Source organism: Petaurus breviceps, unplaced genomic scaffold, assembly GCF_028583685.1.
Source record: "Petaurus breviceps papuanus isolate PSGF00001 unplaced genomic scaffold, PetGlider_PUasm1.0 90760, whole genome shotgun sequence".
In the NCBI taxonomy this organism is placed as follows: Eukaryota; Metazoa; Chordata; class Mammalia; order Diprotodontia; family Petauridae; genus Petaurus; species Petaurus breviceps.
The window spans coordinates 12,522,659-12,535,039 of NW_027187338.1; the positions used below are offsets into that span (position 1 = coordinate 12,522,659).

The 12,381-nt window shown below is 38.6% G+C and overlaps 1 protein-coding gene across 1 annotated transcript in view; it reads left to right on the forward strand.

The window, feature by feature from the left end:
• Positions 1-12,381, forward strand: part of LOC138146343 (phosphopantothenate--cysteine ligase-like) — a 208,870-nt gene that overhangs the window by 160,060 nt on the left and 36,429 nt on the right. Inside the window, exons 20-21 of the mRNA XM_069068159.1 lie at positions 2,157-2,319; positions 3,340-3,452. Coding sequence (XP_068924260.1) covers positions 2,157-2,319; positions 3,340-3,452 — 276 coding nt within the window. The remainder of the gene's footprint in view (positions 1-2,156; positions 2,320-3,339; positions 3,453-12,381) is intronic.

Below are 12,381 nucleotides of genomic sequence, written 5' to 3' on the forward strand. Positions count from 1 at the left end.
GTGGAAGCTCCCAATGGTTGTGGATGGGGGATAGTCATGGTTAGGAATGGTGACATAGTCTTGCCTTGGTGGAGAATAGGGGGAAACAGAAATAATTTTAAAAGAGTCTATGAGATGTGATTGTTAATGAAAGAATAGGGGAGATTACAGGAGGTAGGATGGGAGTCAGCTCTCTGGGGAGAATCAGTGGTCTGAAGAATAGGAATACAAGTTATCTCTGGCAAGCATGTGTATAGGAAGAATTAGGGGTGGTAGGAAGGCATTATTCATTGAGAGATTAGAGGATTTTTTATAACTAAACCATCTGGGATGGCCATTAGTATATGAGTAATGTTTATAAGTCACTTGTTAGAATAGTTGTAATTGTTTGTAATTATGTAGCCTCATTAATCTTAGACCCATAGTCTATAAATTGTGATAACATATGAAATAGTGGGCAAAAAGGTAGCCTGGTGGAGAGCATGCTAGGCCCGGAGTCAGGAAGACCTGGATTTAATCCGGCCACAGGCATTTACTAACTGTGTGACCCTGGGTAAGTCACCTAACCTTGTTTGCTTCAGTTTTCTCATCTGTAAAATGAGCTGGAGAAGGAAGTGACAAACCACTCTAGTATCTTTGCCAAGTAAACCCCCGAAAGGAGTCACGAAGGATCAGACACAACTGAAATGACTGAACATAAGAGAGAGTAATCTCCCAAACTTGTATAAAACAAAATTCATGTTATTCATGATGTTTTATACTTATCCACTGTTTTCCTTTAAAGGGGTTCATTGTACTTTAGACCATCTCAATCACTCTACAAATGTTATTTTAATAAGATATATTAATGGCTAAGTATATTGTAGTGTTCAGCTACAGGGAGAGAATGATAATGGCTTGTATCTGGGTCTGTTGCTTTCTAAAATGTTGATCCAGTAGAATAGGTCTTTGGTAGAGAGGTGTGCTGGCAAATGTTTAATAATTGACTGACTGAGAAAAAAGTACACGTGATGCATTTCTATATTTAATCTTCATTATTAACATTTTCTCCATCATTTTTTTAATTGCAGAAAATCAAAGAAACCAAATCAAGTCCTGATTTGTAGCTTTTGCTGATTTCCAAGGTGTAAATACTCACACCGAAAGTTTGCCAATCAGCTCTTACTCTAGCATGCCCCTGCCTTGGTCCTACAGAATGTTCGATTCTAGACCAGTTGCCATTGCAATGATTAGCTTCCGTGCATTTTCAGCAGTTGTCATACTTTATTAAATTCCTCTGACGAAGATAAATGTATTTTCATGGAGGTTTTTATGATTCAACCAAATGGAGCAAATCATGCCAGGAAATTCTACTGCCCTATTATTTTTATAAAATAGTATAACTTCTGATTTATGGACCAGAATTTGTTCATTGATTATTATGGACTATCTCAGTGTCTTATATATCAATTATTTTCTGAAGTGTTCTTTGGCTGTAACTCAAAATGTTTGAGTTCTCGAGTGTTGTCCTTGATATAGTTAGCATATAGGTTACCAATTTTCAATTTAATACAGACTGAAGTCTTGCTCTCTTTACCAGAAAATGGGAGTAGAACCACATGGAAGAAGGAGCCAGTGACAGCAGAGACTTGTTCAGATTTGGGCAGTTAGGTAGCACACTGGATAGAGTGCCTGGCCAGGAGTAAGGGGTACTCATCTTCATAAGTTCACATGTGGTCTCAGACACTTCCGAGCTGGGTGACCCTGGGCAATCACCTAACCCTGTTGGCCTCAGTTCCTCATCTGTAAAATGAGCTGGAAAAGGAAATGGCAAACCACTCCAGTGTCTTTGCCAAGAAAACCCCAGTGAGGTCATGAAGAATCAGACATGATTGAAAATGACTCGGCAAGAATAACAAAGCACAGAAATAGGAGGAATAGAGATGGGACGGAACCAAAGCAGTACATTGTAGTTATAAACCTGCTCCTTGAAAATATAAGCAGAGAAGTTGGAGACGTAGAGTATGAGCAGGCTCACTCGCCAGCTAGAAGTCTCTTACAAATATTGCTGTGAGACTCTTGTTTTGGGAAAATGGTAAACCTATTTGTCCACTCTAGATACCTGTGCCCCATGTCCATGAATGAGTTATAGGGTCACAGTTACTTTGTCCTCATCATAATGCTTTAACTGCCCACAGGAAACTACTAGATCAGAACGTAGATGAACTACAACAACACATACAATATTTACATGCTAAAGAGGCTCTTATGGAACAGTCTAATTGTAAGCAACAACTTAAGATTGAACAGCAAGAGGTCCAGCTTCAAATATTAGAAGATGAAAAGAAAAAATATGATGAGGTAAGAGTGAAAAGAGAGGGCCTTACCTTGCTTTTGCATTTCTTGAAGACCTAAACTCTTTGATGAAATGTGGAAAGCAATAGAAGATTAATAACGTTATCCATTAGATTGTATCCAACATCTATATTTTGCAAGTAATAATGGGTTATCACATATAAAAATGGTGTCACTAACCCCTTGGCAATGGGATATTCTCTCTGAATTGTTTTTTTTTTCTTATAGAGTGAATGAATCCATTAAAGCCTCCCTCCATTGCTTTATCATTTTGTGGAGGTAACTCTGGGTTCTCAAAAGGCTATGCCAGTGAAGTACAAACTTCAATAGGTCCTACCAAACTGGAAGGGTTTTCCAATAGTGTTTCTTGTCCAGCAACTGGCCTAGCTAAGTTCAGAGAGTCTCATCACCAAAAAGTTGGTGATGAATTTTGAGTCACAGTAACTTGCAAAAACCATCTTGTAATGTATAGAGGGGTTGTAATCTGTGCTGGTTAAGGGAGCATTTACACTGATGAAATCATGGATTCCTGAGAAAGGTCATGGTTTGCAGTGAGTCATTCACATGATTTCACTTGATTACCCTTTTGTGTCCAGTACCCTAGCAGTCAAAGTCCTTGGTCTTCTCTCCTCTCCCAGCATAGCCTCCCTTACCTTTTGTATTTAAATTCCTCTACACTTCTACAGAGATAGAGATGTGTATGTATAGATAGATAGATATGGATATGGATATGGATATAGGTATAGGTATAGGTATAGATATAGATATAGATCTCTCACCAGATAAGGCCATTTATCTCCTGTCTGCCATACCACATTCCTTTCTTCCTTCTCTTTGTGGCTACCTAACTCACTTTGAATGAACCCTGTTGGCCCCCGTTTGATGTTCTCCTCTTCCTCTGTGTTTCCTCTCTATAGTTTAGTTTATCATTTAAATATCTTAATGGTCTGTGTAAGTGACCATTAGGATTAATTTTTATCAAACAATTTTTTGAAGTTCTGTGTTCAAAATTCTTCTGTTTTCCAGCAAGTTAAGAACAATCAGGAACTACTGGAGAAGCTGTCTGTGTTACAACAAGAGAAGGATGCTTTAAGAGAAGAATATAGACAATTTTTGAAGCAGCTTTATGTTCTTAAGAGGTAAATAAGAGACAGCTGGATGCAATGTAAAGATGATCCACTAAGTGAGAAGTCAGAAGACCTGAGTTTATGTCCAGGTTCCCCCACCTCTTTGTTTTTAAATTTTAGACTCAAGGGCCAGAACACAAATACAGAATAGAGAAAAGAAAAATGTATCATAAACTTAAATATTGAAACTTAAATACAAAGAAAGAAGAAAAAGCATGTCGTGTGAATAGCAGAGCATAAGAGAGGATGCAAAATACACAACAATAAATTTTCATTTCAAGAAAGCCTGTATGATAAATAATGCATGTTGTGCTGAGAATTGTCCATCTTTTCTGTGCTCCTTGTAAATTTTCTTTTGTTCTCTGCTGTGTACTTTATTACTTTGTTCTTTTTTCCCTCCCTCCCTCCCCCGAAGGCCACAATAAAGTTTAGATATGTTTCTCTGTAGCTATATATATGTATATATATACATATATGTACATACACCTATACATGCATATGTAGACATAGACTTTCCCAAACATACTCTACTCCTGATCTTTGTTTTTATGTTTGTACATATCTCTTATCTCCTATGCCTCCTGCCTTCTCTATTTACTTCTACCCACTACCTTGCCCTCCTATTACTTGCCTTCCCCTGCTCCAAGGATTCCTCCCCTATCCTCCCATTCCCATCAATCTAAAGACCCCTCCTTACCTTTTACCTGTTCCCTCACCTTCCCCTCTAAAGATCCCTCCCTTGTCTTCTCCCCTTTCCCTATGCCCCTACCATTTTATTTCTTCTGAACTTAGAAGACTTTTATACTCTTCTAAATATATATATATATGTATTGTTTCCTTTTAAACCCATTCCCGATAAAAGTAGGTTACCAGAATTACCAGCCCTCTTCCCCCATCTAATTCCTCTTTATCAGTTCTTTCTCTTGCACCTCATTTATATAAAATAATTACTCTTTTTAGCTATTCCTAAATGGTTTTACTTTTTAAATTCATATCATACTCAGGTTTACCCCAATCTTTATTATGAGCTACCCAATTATTAATAAGAATCTTAGATGTACAGTTTGCATTTTACATATTTAAAAAGTAAACAACAGTCTGTCCTTATGAATCCCTTATAATCAGTCTTTGGTATGTGCCTTATATTTTTTTTGGTTCGAATCTTCTATTAATGATTTTTTTTACAAAGTCTTTAAAGCCTGAGGGTTTGTCAAATGTCCCCTTTTTTTCATTCAGGATAATACTTACTTTGCAGGGTATGATATTTTCGGGAAGAGCTTCAATTCTTTTGCTCTTTGGTATGTTGTGTTCCAAGACCTGTGGTCCTTTAATGTCTCTACTGCTAGGTCTAGTGTAATTATAATTGTGGCACCATCATATTTAAATTGTTTTAATCTTGATGATTTTAATATTTTATCCTTGAGCTGGGGGGTGTGGAATTTGACTATGATATTTCTATGAGTTTTCCTCATAGGATCTCTCTTAAGTGGTGATCGATGAATTTTTTTTCTGTTTCTGCTTTCCCCCCTTGTTCTAGTGGTTGAGGACAACTGTCTTTAATTATTTCTTGTACTATTGTATCAAGATTCTTTTTTTATCGTAGCTTTCAGTTAGTCAAATTATTTTTACATTTTCTCTTCTTGACCTATTCTCCAGATCTGCTGTTTTTCTTATGTTTTACTCTCTTCTATTTTTTCCACTGTTCATATTTTGTTTAATTATTTCTTAATCTCTTATAATTTCACTGGCTTCATTTTGCCCAGTTCTAATTTTCAAGGTATCATTTTCTTCCTTAAGATTCTGGACCTCCTTTTCTATTTGTTTGACTTTCCTTTCATGCCCTTCTTGTTTTTCTTGGAATATTCCTATTTTCTTTTTTATTTTCCTCCATCTCTCTCATTTGGTTTTTAAAATCTTTTTAAAGATCTTCTGTGAATTCTTTTTTGGGCAGGTGATCATTTGACATTACTTTTTGGGGGTTTCTTTACTTCAGTATTCTCCTCTGAAGATGAACCCCAGTCATCTCTATTCCCATAATAGCTTTCTATGGTTGGATTCTTTCTCCTTTGCCTGTGCATTTTTGGTGGTGGTAGCTTAATTTTTGTAATCACCTCTAGCCCTGGGGCATGGGAAATGGTGCCTCTTGCCCCAGATCTTCAGTTCTCCCCTCTAGCCTGGAGTTAAAGCCAAACCTCCCACCTCCTGTAAGTGCCCACAGCCAGGGGCTTTCTGCCCCACTGCCTCTGCACTCACCAGGCGTGTGCTGGTTTCTTCTCGCCCCGCTGCTCATTGTTCTTCACAGCACAGCTGGGTCTGGTGTTCCCTATTATCAGAGGTTCCCTGGATCTTCCCAGAATCAGACATCCAGCTGCCCTCACTATCCTGGGGGTATAAGTTCTGGTGGCTGGGGCCAAAGCAGCCTCAAACCAGCCAACCCCAGGACTTGGGGCTTGTTGTTAGCCTGGAGGGGTTTACTCTTCACAGGGACCAAACCTCATCCTGGGATTTTTCTTCTGATCTTCTGAAATTGTCCCAGGAAGACCCTGGTTGTGCCCCTATTCTTATTTATCTCCATCCACACTTTGTTCACCCTAAGGTAACTCTTTTGCAGGGAGAAAATCTTGAGAGCTTGAAATTTTCTGACCTACTCCACCATCTTCCACTACCCCACTTCTTAGTTGCCTCTGTTTTCTTTTATCTATAAAATGTGAATAATAATATATTATCTATTTCACAAAGTTATTATGAAGATCAAATCAAAAGAGGTTTTAAAGCTGTAAAGGATTCTATACATGTAAGGTATTATTATAAATTCATAGGATTAAGAGTTGAAAATTATCTTAGAGAACAATTAGATCCCATTATTTTACAGAAAAGGAAACTGATAAATAATAGTAGCATTAATAATAATGCCAGTAATAAATAATAATGATAATAATAAATCCAGAATCATAACTCACCCAGAAAGCAGATATATGTTAAAATCCAATTCATAGAATAATTGCTTTGGGTTAAGTAAGAAGGGATATATTTCCCTTCCAACATACAATTAAAAATTGTTACAGGGCATTCAGATTGTCGGATCTGAGAGCTGGTGCTTCCCTGGGTCACCTCTGTCCAGACTTATGTGTTTGCCCCGGGGTGCTTTTATCTCATTTTCTCTGGGGCATGAACTCTTCCTGACTCCATTTAAACTCTATCAGTAATTGTTTCAAATACTAACCAGTCTCTGCTTGTCTCATCAGCGAGAAATATGGTCTCCTTGTCTCGTTTCCCAGCGTCTGGACAGAGCCCCTTCTAGGGTTTTTATTCCTTTCTGGGTCAATAGAATCCTCTCACTACTTTTTGGCCATCCTAACTTACTGTACTCCCCTGCTCCGGGGGATCTCTGGTCTCCTCATGGTGGCTATTCCCACCAACAACAGAGATCACGCCTCATCCATGATTTTACTTAATCCTTGTACAAGTCTTTCCATAAGTTTGCTACAGAAGGCCTTCCTCAGGTTCTCTTAGCATCACATGAACATCAGTGGAGAAGGGAGACAATCTAATTGATCTCTCTTTTTCACCACTTGACCAGTCTGTCTTTTTTTTCCAGTCATACATTTCTTTTATCCTTTACTCTGTTTCTATGTAATTCCTTTTTGTAATATGTTGCAAATATACAGTTCATACCTTCTCTGTATTTCTTTATTGCCCTTTATTCTATGATCAGTATTCCAAGGAAGAATCATGTTATTTAAAACTTTACAGTTTTCCAAAGGCAATTCAACTCACTGTTCTCCTTCTCTTCAATATTTGACTCAGATCGTTGTTCATTTGCTATGTTTTAAGTATAGAGTTATAAGTTTATAGAAATGTATACATGTGTATATATAACTAGAAAGATAGATATGCCCTCTAGGCTTTCTAGCCATTCTTCATCCACTTGTTTTTTTCTTCCTTGGTTAAGCCAAACTACTACACAGTACTTGGGATGTTATCTTAATATATCTTCTGCACAGTAGTGGGATCCCATTAGGATTTTCTGCAATAAGTCGAATGTCATCTATAAACAGGAGCATCTAGCAGGAGAAACTAAACTCACATCTCCAGGAGAAGGTTGCTCTTCAGCTTTGACTCTGCATTGACTCTTCTACAAGCTCATAGTAAACACCTTTGGCAGGTGTACATTCCCCTGTTTTATGCCTCATTTGACAGTAATAATCAGACAGTTGTCATATGGCTGTTTCTACGATAAAGGAGATGACATATGTAATATTCATTGCAGGCTATAAAGCATCATACAAAGGTCATCTATTAATATTATCATGATTGTTACTATTCTGTCTTTCTGGGAATCTTACCTACTTTTGACATGTGTAGGAGATGCCTTTCTGGAGAGGAGGCTTAAAGGAAGGTGTCATTTTACTCTGCTAAATACCGTGTTTCCCCGATAATAAGACCTATCCCGAAAATAAGCCCTCCCCTTACTGTGTAAGATTCCTCTAAAATAAGCCCTCCCCCAAAAATAAGCCCTATTGAGATTGCTACTGTAGTGAAGGTGATCCCCTGTGCTACACGCTACATTACGGTACCCTCTGTATGCACTGTCCCCCCCGGGTGAAACGCACGCCGCACTCCGAGCTGCATCCAATCAGAGCTGCAGCAGTGAGCGTGTCATCCTGTTCTTCCCCAGTGATTTGCTTGCTGGCGCCATTGAGAGCAGTGCCACGGAGGAGAGCTGAGGCAGGACAACATAAGCCCTCCCCTGAAAATAAGCCCTCTGGTGTTTTTCTTTCCAAAAAAAATAATAAGACAGTGTCTTATTATCAGGGAAACACGGTATCTTCTTTATAGTCAGCAGACAATGAGCATAGTGAGATCTTGTATTCTCTATTTCAGTTCATTTTTAGATGGTAAAAATGTCACCTACGGCAGAATATCACTTGCACAAGATAGCCTTTTTCCTTTCTAGTATATATAAAGGATGTCCTTGATGTGTATCTAAGTGATTTTCACAAAATTTCATGAAATGAACATCTGTTCTATCAGTAGACCCCCATCAGCTTGCTGACATGCATCTCCTCTAGGATACTAGGGGGTTTCTTCTAAAAAAATCTTGATGTTATGCAAGGGAAATACCCTGGAGAGACTGGAGCAGGCATGGATGGTGTCTGGGAAAGGAAGAAAGCAAGCATTTATTAAGCACCTGTTATGTTTGGGGCACTGTGAAAAACCCTTTATAAATATGATCCCATCTGGTCCTCACAGCCCTGGGAGGAAGGTTCTCTCATTTTCCCCATTTTACACATATGAGGTGTGGAATGTCCATACATCTTCCAGTCTTCATAATTCTCCCAGAAGCAGCTCCCTGATATCTGTCATCTCAGCAAATTGATCGTGTCTGCACATGCACCAGATCCCCGTTACATTTATAGAGATGAAGAAAATAGGTATGAGTTGATGCAACAGTTATTGAAGTTCTATCAGTTGCCTTTTTAAAAAAAAAAACACTTTATTGATGTCTTTTATCTTTACAGCATAGTCATTTCCTGACCCTGCACCCAGATTGAACCTTCCTTTTTGATAAAGGAAACCAGTTAAACAAAAACATCTGATACAGAGACCGTATCTAACATCATGCACAATAATGTGTCTCCGTAGTCTCTCGCTTCTCTACCATAAGGGAATTTCATTACTTCTTCTCCGGGAATTTAATTTCTTTTCCATTACTCCAAAAGGAAGTTGCACGAGGGGATTCAATTTCCTTTTAGTGATCTTTTCATTCACATCATTGTAGCTATTGTGTATTTTTCATTCTCTTGGCTCTAATTTTGCTTTGCAAATGTTCATACAAATTTTCTCTGAATTCCTCACATTTGTCATTTTTCTTACTAAACGTTACAGTCATATGCCATAGGAATTTTTAGCCATTTCCTAGCTGATGGACCCACATTTATTCTAGTTCTTGGCCAACACAAATTGCTACTTATGAACATTTGGGTATATGCTGGACCCCTGTTTTCTGTTTCATTTCTTTGAGGTAAAAGAATCTGGACTGTTTAATTCACTTCTCTTATAAAATTCCAAACTGAAATCCAGAATAATTGGTCTAATTCACAGCTCTACCAACAATGAATTGGTATTTCTGTCTTCCCATCTGTGAAACTTTTTTTCGTAATAATAAGGCACAACATTTTTTTTTCCCCACACCTCTGCTGTCCCTCACCACAGATACTTTGAGAATTGAGCGGTCCTCAACATTGTGTCATTTACAGCATGGACCTCCTCTACAGAGCTGGCCTCACATCCAGTTGCTTTTCCCTTTTTTGTTTTCTTCTGTGCTGATTTCCCTTCTTCAAGTAGCACCAGCGCATTTGTAATTATGAGGTTCAATAGGGTACAAATGTTGTAGCCATACTGTTCTTGATGATGAAAAGACTTAGCTATAAAAATCTTTTTCTTTTCCATTTTTCATTTGGTGTCCTACTTCTGATTTCATCTTTAATGCTTTCAGAGCTACTTTTCTTAATTATAAGTACCATACTTCCTTTGAACTTTTTTATCCTTGCATTTTTCCTCTGTTTTATGAAACAGTTTACTTATATTTAACAAATTAATTGATTATAAGCTGACATTGCCCTTGGCTACCAAGTCTCTCTTTTTAGCAAGGAGATTAAGTGCTTCTTCATTTAGGCAGTTTTTAGACTTTTTTGACACCCTCATTTATTTACATTGTATTTATTTACATTGATTAAACTTCTGTAGGAAATTGTTATGATCATTATTTATATCTTTCCCTTCATTCTTTTACCATTTTCTAGCATCGATTATTTGTTTAAATAGGTCCTATGTAAATTATTTTAATTTCACATATGCTTTTCTCATTTTTATTCTTTATTATAGTTTTATATTAATTTTGATTTTTTTTCTATCCAGAGGTGATTCAGGAATGATCCACTGTAATGAATCATTTAAATTGTAATCAGAGAAATAATGCATAAAGAAGGCATTCTATCCTTCAGGGTGTTCCTTCCAATAATTTTTTTTTTTAAAGCAATCGGTGTTAAGTAACTTGCTCAAGGTTACACGGTCAGTTATTTCTGGGTGTGGTGCTGAGTATCTGAGCCCAGGATTCGATCTCCAGGTCATCCTGATACTGGAGCCGGTGCTCTTACTCACTGAGCCACCTGGCCACCCCTCCTTCCAATAATTTTAAGTGAGACAAAAGAAAAAGAAAAAGCCAGAAAATAAAAGAATTGTAATCATGTCAAAGTCACCCAATAAAGTAGGAACCAGGAGCTGCAACACTACCATGTCAGATGCTTTCCTTGGAACACATCAACTCGGAGCCCATCAATGTCCTAAACATTGATGTCTTATGTACAATAGGTCTAGAATCCCCTTCTGTGGAAATGTTAAAGATGATTAAAGCTGGAATGCATGCTGCATGTCTAAACGTTTCCCCTAGAAGTCGTGAGTACCAAACGGAGATCGTTACAAATGTACTTAATTTCTAAAGCCATTCTTTACCAGCTCATGGCCATAGAACTGACAACCAAAGGACCAGATACTGGACTCGTCAGGGGCACAGCTCAAGTGGAGCAGAAGAGGACAGGACTCTGAAGATCACCATGGACGATATATATGGAGACATGAGATGATACTATTCCATGGGCTGACTACAAAAAACATTTACAAAGTGGTGGAAGTTGGCAGCAGAATCTTGGTGGACAATGGGCTCTATTTGTAAAATGAAAAGTTGGTGATTTCCTTGTGCCTGAGGTGGAGAATGGTAGCATTTTGGGCAACAAGAAGGATGTGAGCCCTCCTAGGGCAAGTGCAGATTTGCCTGCAATTTTCTGAGGACATAAATGATTTATACTGTGGAAGATAACAGATGTGGACATGGTGTTTATATATTTCATCTGAAAGGCAACTGTTGTCATAAAGTTCCTTGGAGAGTGAATAAAAAGCATCAATAACACCAGCAAGATTGAAAGCCATGAAGGAAGTCCAAAGGTGTGATGAGATGGTATCATGGTGGCTCTGGAGACCTGGATATTGTGATCTGAGCAGCAAGTGTTTTTCTTGTTCATACTATAGTCATTAAAAGGCATGACATGGGGCGGGTAGGTGGCGCAGTGAGTAAAGCGCCGGCCCTGGAGTCGGGAGGACCCGAGTTCGGTTCTGGCCTGAGACACTTAACACCCACACAAAAATACTGGCCGTGTAACCTTGGGCAAGTTACTTAACCCCAATTGCCCTCCAAAAGGCAAAAAAATAAAATAAAATAAAATAAAAGGCATGCAACTAGATAGCATGAGTAAGAAGCCATACCCCATATACCCTGAGAGCAGAGATTTGTCCTGGATGGAACTGATTGTGTCATTCTCTCTTGGGAGATTGCCAGAGAATGTTACCATAAATGGAGGCTATGTGAGCTCAACACTCTATTATTACCTGGGAGGAAGAGGCTTCCGTCTTTCACTCACAGCTGTTTGTGGAGCTTCACCACCAGCCTCTTTTGACCAAACATCCTACTGATGCTGCCACCATGCATGCCATGGAGGCTTCCTTCAAGTGTGTTACAGTCATCAAGTCTGGAAGGTCTGCTCTTCAGGCAGCTAGGTACCATCCTTAGACTTCCATCATGGCTGTGACTCACAGTGATGAGGTAGCACCCCAGGTTCATCTATACTGAAGCACCTTTCCTGTGATATGTGGGGAGCCCATCCATGAGTCCTAGGCTGAAGATGTGGAATCCAAAGTTAACTTTAGTATGGAAGCTGTACAAGCTTGTGGCTCCTTCTAGAAAGATGACTTGGTCCTTGTACAGATCCAGGCTTCCCCAACATTCTGCTTGTGCTTCCTCTCTTCCTTATTCCTGCCTACATCCAGTAGGCTAGCCACTCTTTATAGCATCCATTGATAGCTATTGGTGGCATTAGGTTGCTAA